We start from the raw sequence: 11,985 nt of genomic DNA, 5'->3' as shown, positions 1-11,985 counted from the left end.
TTTTTTTTTTTTTTTTTTGGTGGCATAATGGTTAAGGCTAACTTAAAGTAACTGAAAGTTTGACATTTTGAACCCATTATCTACTCCACAGAAGAAAGATTAGACAGTTTCCTTCTGTAAAGATTTATAGCCTTAGAAACCCTTAGGGCAGTTCTACCCTAACCTGTAAAGTCACTGTGTTTCAGAATCAACTCAGTAGCAGTGGGTTTGGGTTTTTTAACAGACAGCTTAACTTTTAAGCATATATTCCAAGAATAATGGTTAAGAACAGCATAGATAGAAAAGCCACAAATATAATAGAATACAGTGATTCCACTTATATGAAACATCTAGAACAGGCAAGTTTATAGAGACCAAAGTTTATTAGTGGCTCCAGGACTGAGAGGGGATAGGATGCTTAGAGGACACTGAACTTCTGCTTAGAGTGATGGAAAAATTTTGGAATGGTTAATGTTCACAGTTGAACAATATGATGAGCATAATTAATGTCACTGAACTGTTCATGTGAAGATTGTAGAAATGGCAAATATTTTGTTACCTATATATTTGTCACTCAAACTTACTCACACAAAAGAATGGATTGAATTGTCTGACAAATTTAACTTCTATTGTGTCATGTATCATCTCAGTGGCCTTAGCAAATTAACTTCTTGAAGCTTCAAGTGATGGTAATAATGTTCACCTTTAGCACATATTCAATAACTCACAACTATTAATAGTTTAATAAAAAAGAAAAAAATTAAAATAATGTAGTTAGAAAGAAAAGGTATTCCAGTAAAAATACCAAAACTAAGCTTCCTTCCACTCACTCATGGAGCCCAACATGTAGGAACAAATAATCATCCATTAGTTAAAATCATCCATCAATTTTTCTACATAATTTTATAGCACATGAATCATAGAGGGTAGCAATTCTTCACTTCCCTGAATTCCAGGAGAAAGAATTTAAACCCCATTGTCTTGATTTCATTTTCCACCCACTAAGGTGGAGAAAGTGATCTTGTTGTTTTATACGAATTATCAGGTAGTATTTTGTTTTTTGTTTGTTTAGATTTTGATTGAATCATCTGATTTTTCAAAGCCCTAAGCAAGAGAGATTTGATTCATTGGTCATTCTCTCTCTTCCTTACAAGACCAAGAGAGCAACCTAGGTGGCAGTAGCTGCCTGTAGATCCCAATGTGCCTTAGGTGGGCTGTTCCCAGGTCTGGCTGTCATATTTGGCTCTTCCACCTAAGCCACATTTTCTAATATCAGCCACACTGGTATTAAAGAGCTATCATAATCTCCTTCTGTTGACTTATATCTCACTTTATCATATTTTTCAAACTTTAACATGGAAGAGGGCTGCAATTTGTGTCTTCTTCAAACCACCCGCAGAGAGATTTTCACACTTCAAAAATATCTTGCAATATTATTTCTAAGGTCTCTGTCTTCACTTCCTAGACCTGTTGTAACAGAAATAACATAAGTGGGTGGCTTTAAAGAATGGAGATTTCTCCAGTTCTGGAGGCTAAAAGTTGAATCTGAGCCTTGGCTGTATCAATGCCTTCTGTCAGCCTTTCTCCTAGTTTTCAGTGTCTGCTTTTGATCCTTGGCAATCCTTGGCTTTCATTGGCATTTCCCAGTGTCGGCTTCCCTCTGTGTATGTCTGTGCCTATTATTCTCTTTTTATAACTAAAAAATCATTAGGTTTAGGACTGATCCTGCTCAAATATGACCTCATTAACATAGCAAAATAAGCCCCCTGTTTCTAAACATGGTCATATTTGCAGGTATAAGGGTTAGAGTCTTAACACATTGGGGCGGGAGAGCACAATACAATCTGTAACAGGCTCCAGTTATCCTTCTTTCATCCAGTCACAGCTATTCAGCACTTACACTTACAGAGGAGCTTCAGAAGATATTAGAGGAAGCAGACTATTAAAGGGGATTGCAACGAGAGAGACTTGATCCAACCCCGATGATCACCCTGAATAATGGTGTGCTCTGACATGGCTCATAATACTTAGTCGAACTCCAAGCACTTGCATAAAAGCAACACCATAAAGAATCCTCATCTTTATAAAGGTCCTGATGGTTTCTTACATTTTAGTTTTGATCGTAAAAAAATGTTTAGTTTGTTTGTTTGTTTATTTGCAGGCCAACTCCACAAGTTGAATGGGAGAAACTTGGAGGTGATTTACCAAAGAGAAGAGGAACAAAAGACAATTGTAACAAAACATTGACGATAGAGAATTTCTCCTACCGCGACAGAGGAATTTATCGCTGCACAGCTAACAATTTTTTGGGAACAGCCACTCATGATTTTCATGTCACGGTGCAAGGTATTTTCTCTGTATTGACTAATCTTTCTTCTATTAAGAAAAGGGAAGAATTCATACATGCAGTTGGTCTTATTTCAAAAGAATGTATGTTAATACACATGGATAAGCTGTTTCAACTTTTAATTGTATAGATAGTAAGTAGCACTTCACTTAGTTAGGTTTATCCTTTATGCCAACAAGCCATTTAGAAGGGACAAATGGCAAGGAAAATTCCCATGTTACAATTAAACCTAATCTCCTATATCATCATATTGTGCGAACTGAATTTTATCATAAGATACATGAGGCATTGCATAATACTAATTTATAGAAGAAGTGATAAGTGTGAAGATACTTGTGAATAAGGATCCAGTGAAAAGATCCTTGGGCCTGGGAGAAAGCCTGGGATTTGTTTCTTAGTCCTGTCATTAATTTGCTGTGTTTATAATCAAGTTACTTCAGTTTCTTCACCAATGACAAGAGGGAATCAGAAAAATGATTATTTTAACTCTTTCCTGGATAGATTTTTTTTTTTCTTTGTGGTCCACATCTTCGGTTCAGATGATACTCAATATGATATTTGTGGGGAAAGAAAAATAGATCGCATGCTATAAATATTGATTCTCTGTCACAAGATAAAAAAATAATAATCCATTATATTTGACTTATCTGTTCTCCATGGATCCAATCTTTTTGATCAGTAGAGATTTTGAAGTCATTTGTTGTACTTACAGAAATAAAGAGCCAATGACGACATCATTTTTCAAAAGGGAGGGGACATGAAATGTAGTTTATCGAGGCTATTATGCCTGCTGGGCAGAAGTAAGGCTGTATAGTAACCTGTGCATTTGATTGATGCAGACTGTTTTCTGTAAGTCAAATCATGTTTTCTATAAGTTTAATCATGTGGTTTGATTAACTATATTGATGAAATTAAGAGAATGATTACTGCATTTGTACTTTAGAAAGGAATTATCTTTTTAAGGCTACCATTTATTAGATCAGTTTTCCTTGGCTTCCATCTGTTTTCTAATAAAGTTCACTTCTTAGTGCTTTAATCTGCACAAAGAAAACCTAAGTAGTGGTGATTGTTTTAGTTAATAGATAATTTTTTTTAAAAAAAGACACAAATTCCATCACATGTAGGTGTTAGGATTAGTGCTTTGTCATGTCATTGTTTGGAGTAACACTGTGTTTTTGAGACTTCCCCACCAAGTATATCATTGGATAGGGTTTCAAGAATAGAAACCCAAGATGACAATATCATTTTATTTGATTCAACTAAAGCAAATCTTATATAAGATAAAACCCAGTATTATGCATGAATATCAACATACGCCAACAGTGATAAATTTCACTGGCATTAAATTATTCATAAGGAAATTCAGAGGAAGAGTTTGAGAGATTTATTTTATCTCCATCTTCCGACAGCATTTGATGCTTCTGTTTAATTTGCCTACACACGCAACATGGATGTTTTTCTATTAAGTCCCCTCCCCTAGCTCCCGCTCACACACACATATATGCACAGTCCAGACATGTCTAATTGTTTGCTTCTTCACTCCAAGTTGCTGACTATTAGAAATCTTTCCAGATGGCTGGAACATTGCTACGGTAGCTGAATATTTTAACAATCTGGCCACAGTTTTCTTGACTCTGAGACCGAAGCTTTCAAAAGAATTGCAAGGGTTGCAAAAAAGAAAAAAGAAGGAAAAAAAAATCAAGAGTGTAAAATTAATTCTGCAATTTAAAATGTTGAATCTAGGCCTGCAAAGAATATAGGTGCCCTGAACAGATTGTCCCCACTATTCATAAAAGAGCTATTAGCACCATTGACATGTAAATAATGTTTTTATGAGAAACACTAAATCCATTCCCCTTAGTGAAAAACTAAATGTACCCTCAGTTGTATGTTTCCAGAGTTTCTCTTCATGCAAGCAAGTGAGATGCAAACTAAGCTTAAGAAGTCTTTTTTGTTTCCCTTAAGGGTGAAAACAGTAAATATAGCCTTCATTAATCATATGGACGGATGAGTTCACTTTTATTCAATTTTCTTCTGCCTTCCTGGAGCCTCTTCTTTTCCTTTTTTGTCTCTTGTTCAGAAACCCACATTAAAAAACAAAGATTATCCATATGGGAAAAGAGCAGTGCTTTTGTGTACTTTGAAAATCCAGTCCATTCTGAAAACACTCGTTTGCTTAAATCAAAGCATGGATTGTATTGTATTCTTTCCACGTTCTGTGAACTTACAATTTAAGCTACAACACTCTAAATATGTTGACAAGCCACATTTGCAATTACTATAATATGTATAAGCAAAACAGCCAAATGTCCTCACTAGACAGAACTGCACCTTTTAGTATCCTTGGTATAAATACACATTCAGTAAAAACTGATATATTAGAATGGCATCTGTAATATTCTAAATCCAGAAATCAAAATATGAACGATCTCAATCACATTTCCACTATTTAAAAATAAACCCCCACCAACAATTTTTAAATTATGAATGGTTGAATCATTTAAAGGCTTTTGAATTTAGTAAGGGTAATATATATGTATAAATATATATCCATAATATAATTCAAAGTTGTTTTGCATTTTAAAAGGATATCTTGAGCTAAAATGCAATACAGTCATTGTTATACTTGAGAAAGTCTAATTTTTAAATGACACATCTCTTCCTAAAAAATTGCAAATAAACCAAACTTTGATGAGCTTAACAATTTTACTTATTAGAATGTAGTTATTTCATTGGAATCTGTAATAAAACAATTTTATTAAGAAAGTAACGACTGAGTTGTATATTTTGTTTTTTCTAGTGATAAACATCTCTAATTAGCATGATTATTATATTCTTAATGTTTACAAATTAGCATTGCAGTGTTCATCAGTATGAGGGAAGCTTATCATTTTATTTTTCTTTAATTTACAGTTATAAAAAAGTGAGTAAGATTTCAACATAAGTAGTTTTTATCAGTCACCATATATCTTAGAATAATAGTAAGAGAATAAGATTTGAGGATAATGTTTATGTTCATAATTTTTACTTCCAACCATTCTTTCCTCTCTCTTAAATCTTTTTTTTTTTTCCTCATCCTCTCAGCTAGATCTTGCTTTCAAGAATAGAGTTGCCTCATCCAAACTCTAGAACACATCTTTTTCTTCTCTGCCTCTGCTTGCCTGTAGCCTACACCTAATCAGGCAAAAATTTCCTGTCCCATAGCTCATGTCCTCAGGGTCTACTATGCCTTCTTAAGTTAATAAAGTGGTTGTTGTTGTTAGTTGCCTTTAGATCAGCCCCCCAATTCATGTCAGCTCCATTCACAATGGAACAAAACTCTGTTCAGTCCTGCACAATTCCCAGGATTGTTTGCAGATCAGACCATTGTGATCCATAAGATTTTCATTGGCTGATTTTTGGAAATAGATTGCCAGGCTGTCATTTTTAGTTCATCTTAATCTGGAAACTCCATTAAAACCCATTTAGCATTATAGCAATGCACAACCCTCCACTGAAACACAAGTGGTGACTGCTCATGAGGAATATTGGCTAGGAATCAAACCCTGGGCACCTGCATGGAAGAGGAGAATTCTCCCACTGAACCACCATTGCCTACATAGTGAACACATTAGCAACTAGGTATTCTGTCAATAAATATGTGAAATTATCAGAGTGAATGACTAGAAGGCAATGGTTTCCCTCCAATTAATTTCTCTTCTTTGTTTCCTATGCCTTTGTCACTGGAGTCTTTGGAGATTACTCATTACAATTCAATTCAAAATCACTTAGTTCTATACCAGAATGTGTATTAACTGAGGAGACACAAGGAAAAGTAAAAATTTCCCCTAGCTATCAGAGACCACGGTTTCAGTAGCTCTCATCACTGACTCAAACAGTGAGAATTTCAATCTGGCTAGAAGTGAGGGCAGTGTCTTGACAGGCTCAAGAAGATGATTATTTCTGAGCAAGACAGGTTTGAAATCCCTCTCAAATTGCATATGATAGTTAGTCTACATTGGGCAGGCACAGCTTACATGTACAGGAGAAACATGAGTGACTGTTGTTGTAATTTGCCGTCAATTTGGATCCGACTCATAGTGACCCCTTCTTGGGTTTCCAAGGCGGTATCACTGTGGAAGTAGATTGCCCAACCTTCCTTCTGAGGAGTGGCTGGTGGGTTTGGAATGCCAGCCGTCTGGTTAGCAGTCAAATGCCTTAGGCACTATGCTACTAGAGCTCCTACATGAATGACTAGCATAATAATAATATCTAAGCATTTACTAAAAAAAAAAAAAAAAAAGCTTATGAAGAACAGTTAAGGTAATGTTCAATAACGATTCCTAGGGAAGTCTCAAAACTTCTTGAGTCAGTTGATGAATATTAGGGAAAATTAGTTTTGAGGGCACCAAGTGAACATTGGTGGATTTAGTAGGACTTGGAGTCTGTCTTGGGCCCAAACCAGTACAATACCAATGGATTAGAAATAAAGCCACATTGACTTCAGTCACATACCATTCACCCTATAGGTTCTAGCTGCGGATCCCTGGAATGGCAAGAACAGGAAATGAGGTTTCTTTTACTGGTGACCTTGGACAAGGGAGATGACTTCTCCAAAGCTCTAAACTCTCATCTGTAAAACGAAAGAATTGACTGAAAGGATAACTAAGTCCTCTTTTAGCTCTAAGAATATTAGATTTTAATGCAGGCACAAGGAGATTAATGAGGTTTGCAGGATGAGAATAGAATAAAAATCTTAATTTTCTTTTTCATGAAGGTGCAGAAAAATGTCATAACTGGAAGATCTTTATTTTTATATGTTCTGAAAGCATGTAGTAGTAGTAAGTACATGCATTTCCTGACTTACAATGTAGTGTAGTTACAGCAAACAGCACTTACAACTGTATTTTTTTTGTACATCTTACTATTAGCAATATATTGTAGCATGTTATTTGCTGATGTTATTCTCACATATTTACTCACAGATGTTCAATTTTGTAATTTACTGTTCAAAACTACTGGATTTGTAAAGATGATGATAATATAAGACAATAATAATGAAAACTTAAAAAAAATAAAGTGTTCAACTTATGTCAGAACCAACTTACAATGAAGTCTTCGGAACAGAACTCTGTCATAAGTTGGGGGCTAATTGCAGTAATAGTAAGACTACTACTAAGTGGTAGTCTGTGATAAATTCCACTTTAATCAAACTTTTATCTAAAACTTACAAATGTTTAATTTTATTGTGGTTGTATGAAGAAATCAAAATATAGTTAATAACAATTACATTAAAAACACACACACATGCAAAAAACCTTCACCTCAGAAAGGGATACGTAATTTATTCTTTGGACTATTGCACTTTAAACTGAATACTGGAAAATATTTGCAAAGTGTACAGATTATGAATGCAGATATTTAACATGGGTTTTAACAATAAAATCCACACTCTGTGGAACAGTTACAGAGGCACTTATCATGCTTGGATTTGAACTTAACTGTTATTTGTAAACATTCGTATCTTCTCGGAAACTTAAGAGGCATTTTCTTTTCAATCTCTTTTCCTCCTGTACTTAAAATATTTTAAAAAAATGTAAATGGAATTTTTCATTTAACACACAGCTCTATCTTTAAAGGCTTTCTTTGTTGACTAAAAATGAAACTATAAAAATGTCTTTGGGGAAATAACCAAGCAACAGTTGATGGGAATTACTACCTGCAGGTATTGTGTGATTTTCTTTGAAATCAAATCATCCAAACCACAATTTAATCTAAATCTTTTATTCACTCCTGACATAATAATATACTTAAGGTGACAAAACATGACAGTAATGTTTGCGCTGAAAGAAAATTGTTTCGTTTTGTTCTGAAACACCATTTAGAATTAGAATATTGGAGCATGAGAACGTGGAAAGAGTCAAGGAATTTAAATGTAGCTTTTTCTCCGCTGTTTTGAGGATGAGGAGCTAAATGTTACTTTTAATACTTCCCTCCCTTTCCTCTTCCGCCTTCCAAAAATAAAGTCGCTAGGAAATAATGTTTCCCAAATACATTAGATGAATAAATAGATACGTAGATACAGATGTGTAAATGCCAAAAAGTCATTATCAAGAAATACTTAAAATCAGTACTAAAAATTTTAATGTCTTTTATTAAAAAAAAATTATCAAAATATATTTACTAAATATCAGTCAATTTAGATGCCAAGGGGCAGTCTGAAAATAAGATATTATTGTTATGTGCAGTTGAGTCGGCACCGACTCATAGCGACCCCTCCTTGGGTTTTCGAGGCGGTATCACTATGGAAGTATATTGCCCAAGCTTCCTTCGGAGGAGTGGTTGGTGTGTTTGAACCGCCAGTCTTCTGGTCAGCACTCAAATGCCTTAGGCACTACACTACCAGAACTGAACAAACTTATTCTTAATTATCTACTTGCTCCTCCCTCATTTTCTGTTACTTGGAGGGATATTTGTGTAGCTTAGTAAAGTGATTGTAGGGAACTATTTTTAATATGTTGATTTTATTATACATACTAAGACCCAACACATATGCACACACTATTCCACAAAGAAACAGTGCCCACCTTGTTTTACAGAAAAAGCTCACAGAAAAAAAAAAAAAGAGCTATTTTGATATACTTGAAGGTGACTGCCATCTGCTGGTACATAGTAGAAATACAAGCCTTATATTTTTGAACCTTTAGAAATAGATGTAATAACTGGTGAACTCTTCATTTTATTTTCCAGAGCCTCCTTACTGGACAAAGAAGCCTAAGAGTGGTGTGTATAGCACTGGGAGCAGTGGTATCTTGGTATGTGAGGCTGAAGGAGAACCTCAACCCACAATCAAGTGGAAAGTGAATGGCGCCCCTTATGAAAGTTAGTGAAAAAACTAGTTGTGATGTCATACTGAAGGCAATTATTTGATGAGATGGTTAATGTCAGGAACACTGTTTATGTGTAAAATTGAGTTGGGAAGTGGATGGACCCAGCATGGTTGATCTAACTAGGAAATCAGAAATTGCCTCTTTCTAAGTATAGTCATTGTTGAGATCTGATACTCATGCAAGAGCCATAAATAATGCCTGTACTGGTCATGTCATGATAAAAATTATATATAAAAAAAAGAGATAAAAATAAACTGAGTGAAAGAGGATGTATCAAAGAGGAAAGCCAACAGTTCTTCCCTTCTTTGAAAGAAATAAGTAAAGTGACCTAGTGGTTAAGAGTCTGATTGAAAGTCAGTACCTGTCTTAGAAATCAAAGACTACAATCTTCAGTGTGGATGAAGCCTCAAAATAAAGAAAACGAAAATCCTCACAACTGGACCTATAAGAAATATGATAAATGGAGAAAAGATTGAAGTTGTCATGGATTTCATTTTATTTGGTTCCACAAACAGCACCCATGGAAGCTGCAGTCAAGAAATCAGACACCATGTTGCACTGGGCAAATCTGCTGCAAAAGACCTCTTTAAAGTGCTGAAAAGCAATGATGTCACTTTGAAGGCTAAAGTGTGCCTACCCCAAGCGATGGTAATTTCCATCACCTCATATACATGTGAAAGTTGGGCAATGAATAAGGAAGACTGGAGAAGAGGATTTGCTGGCTTTGAATTGTGGTGATGGTGAATAATATCGAAAATACCACGGACTGCCAGAATGAACAAGGAAGAAGTGCAGCCAGAATACTCCTTGGAAGCAATAATGGCCAGACTTCATCTCACTTACTCTAGTCATGTTGATAGACAGGACCATTCCCTGGAGAAAGATATCATGCTTGGCAAAGTAGAGGGTCAGCAAAAAAAAGGGGAAGACAAGTTGAATCGACACAGTAGCTGTAATGATGAGATCAAGAATAGCAAGGATTCTGAGAATGGCACAGGACCGGGCAGTGTTTCGTTCTGTTGTACATGAGGTCACTATGACCCAGAGTGACTCGACAGCACCTAACAACAACAACATCTCTTAGATCTAGGCAACGGCGACCCCTTCCTGGGCTGTGCCTTTTATAGGACCTGCTTTAGCTACCCTCTGGGTATTCTTGATTCCATAATATGAGAAATCCATAGGAAAAAAGAGACACACCAAAACCGTACCTATGCCCTCCTCCTTTCCTGCTTATTCTGGACCATCCGAGACCTGAAAATTCCCTTGTGCATTCAGCTCTGAGCCCACTCCAGTTGGGCTGGAGATGGAAAGGCAGGGAAGGGCCAGGGCTGAGGGCTATTAGCCCCTCTTCACAATTTTCCAGCATAGAATCCCAAGGAGTCAAGGAATTCTAAATGTGAACCTAGTTTTAATGCATTTATTAAGGTGGTAACCTTAATAAATTGGCATCAAATTGATTCATTATTATTGATTCTTATAATAACCCTATATGGGCACAGTAGAATTGGGCTCCAGAGGGTTCTCAAGGTTATGACCTTTTAGAAGCAGAATACTAGGGCTGTTTCCCGAGGTACTTCTGGCTAGGTTCAAACTGCCAACCTTTCAGCTTATATCTGAGCACTTCACCATTTGCACTGATAAATTTGAATCTGAAGCTCAGGTCATTTTTAATATATTTCTGAACATAGGAGGATAGTATACATAATATTTGTTAATTGTTTAGTTCAATTTACAGTGCTTACATTTTTGGGACATGTGTATATAGCTTCTATTTGTTCTCTTGCCCTTGGCCACTTGCAAGAATGGACCTCCTGGTGGCCTACAGACCTGGGGCCTCTTCTGAACTCTGCATCTTCCTCCAAAAAAAAAAAAAAAAAAAAAGCAACTCACTGCTATCAATTTGATTCCGACTCATAGCAACCCCATTGAGTTTCCAAGGCTGTAAATCTTTATGGGAGTTGATTGATACATATTCTTCCCATGCAGCAGCTGGTCGGTTTGAACCACTGACCTGGTTTGCAGCCAAATGCCTTACCCACTACACTACCAGAGCTCCTAGCTATATGGTTGTGAGCTATTTAATGAATGTCTTCAAGCTGTAGCTATTTAACTGTAAAACAAGAATAATGGTTGTAATTGCATGAGTTAAATATGCTAAACCACCTAGGAGAGCACCCTATTTGTCAAAGCATCATGGGTAAATTTATGAATTCTGCAACCAGACTGCCTATATTTGCATCCTGGCTCTTCAATCTGCTAGCTGTGTGACTGGGCATATTACGGAACCTCTTACCACTTGTTTCCTCACCGCATCAGGGAAATGGAGATGAAAATAGCGCCTACTGATTTTTTTTTTTAATGTGAACTATATGAAACACTACACAGAGTATGCTCAACTCAGGGACAGACACCATTCTTGAAGTGTTGTTACTATTTTCACATACCGAGCATTCAGGGAAACTTAGCCCTCATTATTAATAGTTTGGACAATAAAACTGTATCCATATCTCTTTAGAGAACAGAATAAGAATTGAAAAATGAGGCGTTAGGTAGATTGTTGTTGTTGTTGTATGTGCCATCGAGTCATCTCAGACTCATAGTGACCCCTCCTTGGGTTTCTGAGGCAGTATCACTATGGAAGTAAATTGCCCAAGTCTTCCTTCCAAGGAGTGGCTGGTGGGTTTGAACCACCAACCTTCTGGTTAGCAGTCAAGTACCTTACACTATGCCACCAGAGCTCAGAGGAAATATATATATTTTTTTGTTTATAAAAAGTACTAAGGGTAC

General features: G+C 36.1%; 1 protein-coding gene across 1 annotated transcript in view; it reads left to right on the top strand.

Annotated features, from left to right (window-relative positions):
* Positions 1-11,985, top strand: part of CHL1 (cell adhesion molecule L1 like) — a 131,459-nt gene that overhangs the window by 66,159 nt on the left and 53,315 nt on the right. Inside the window, exons 8-9 of the mRNA XM_007947330.1 lie at positions 2,141-2,325; positions 9,056-9,187. Of these exons, the coding sequence (XP_007945521.1) occupies positions 2,141-2,325; positions 9,056-9,187 (317 nt within the window). The remainder of the gene's footprint in view (positions 1-2,140; positions 2,326-9,055; positions 9,188-11,985) is intronic.

The sequence above is a fragment of the Orycteropus afer genome, unplaced genomic scaffold (genome assembly GCF_000298275.1).
Source record: "Orycteropus afer afer isolate SDZICR_OR568_19922 unplaced genomic scaffold, OryAfe1.0 scaffold00180, whole genome shotgun sequence".
Lineage (NCBI taxonomy): Eukaryota > Metazoa > Chordata > Mammalia > Tubulidentata > Orycteropodidae > Orycteropus > Orycteropus afer.
This window is presented reverse-complemented; position numbering and strand designations above follow the sequence as displayed.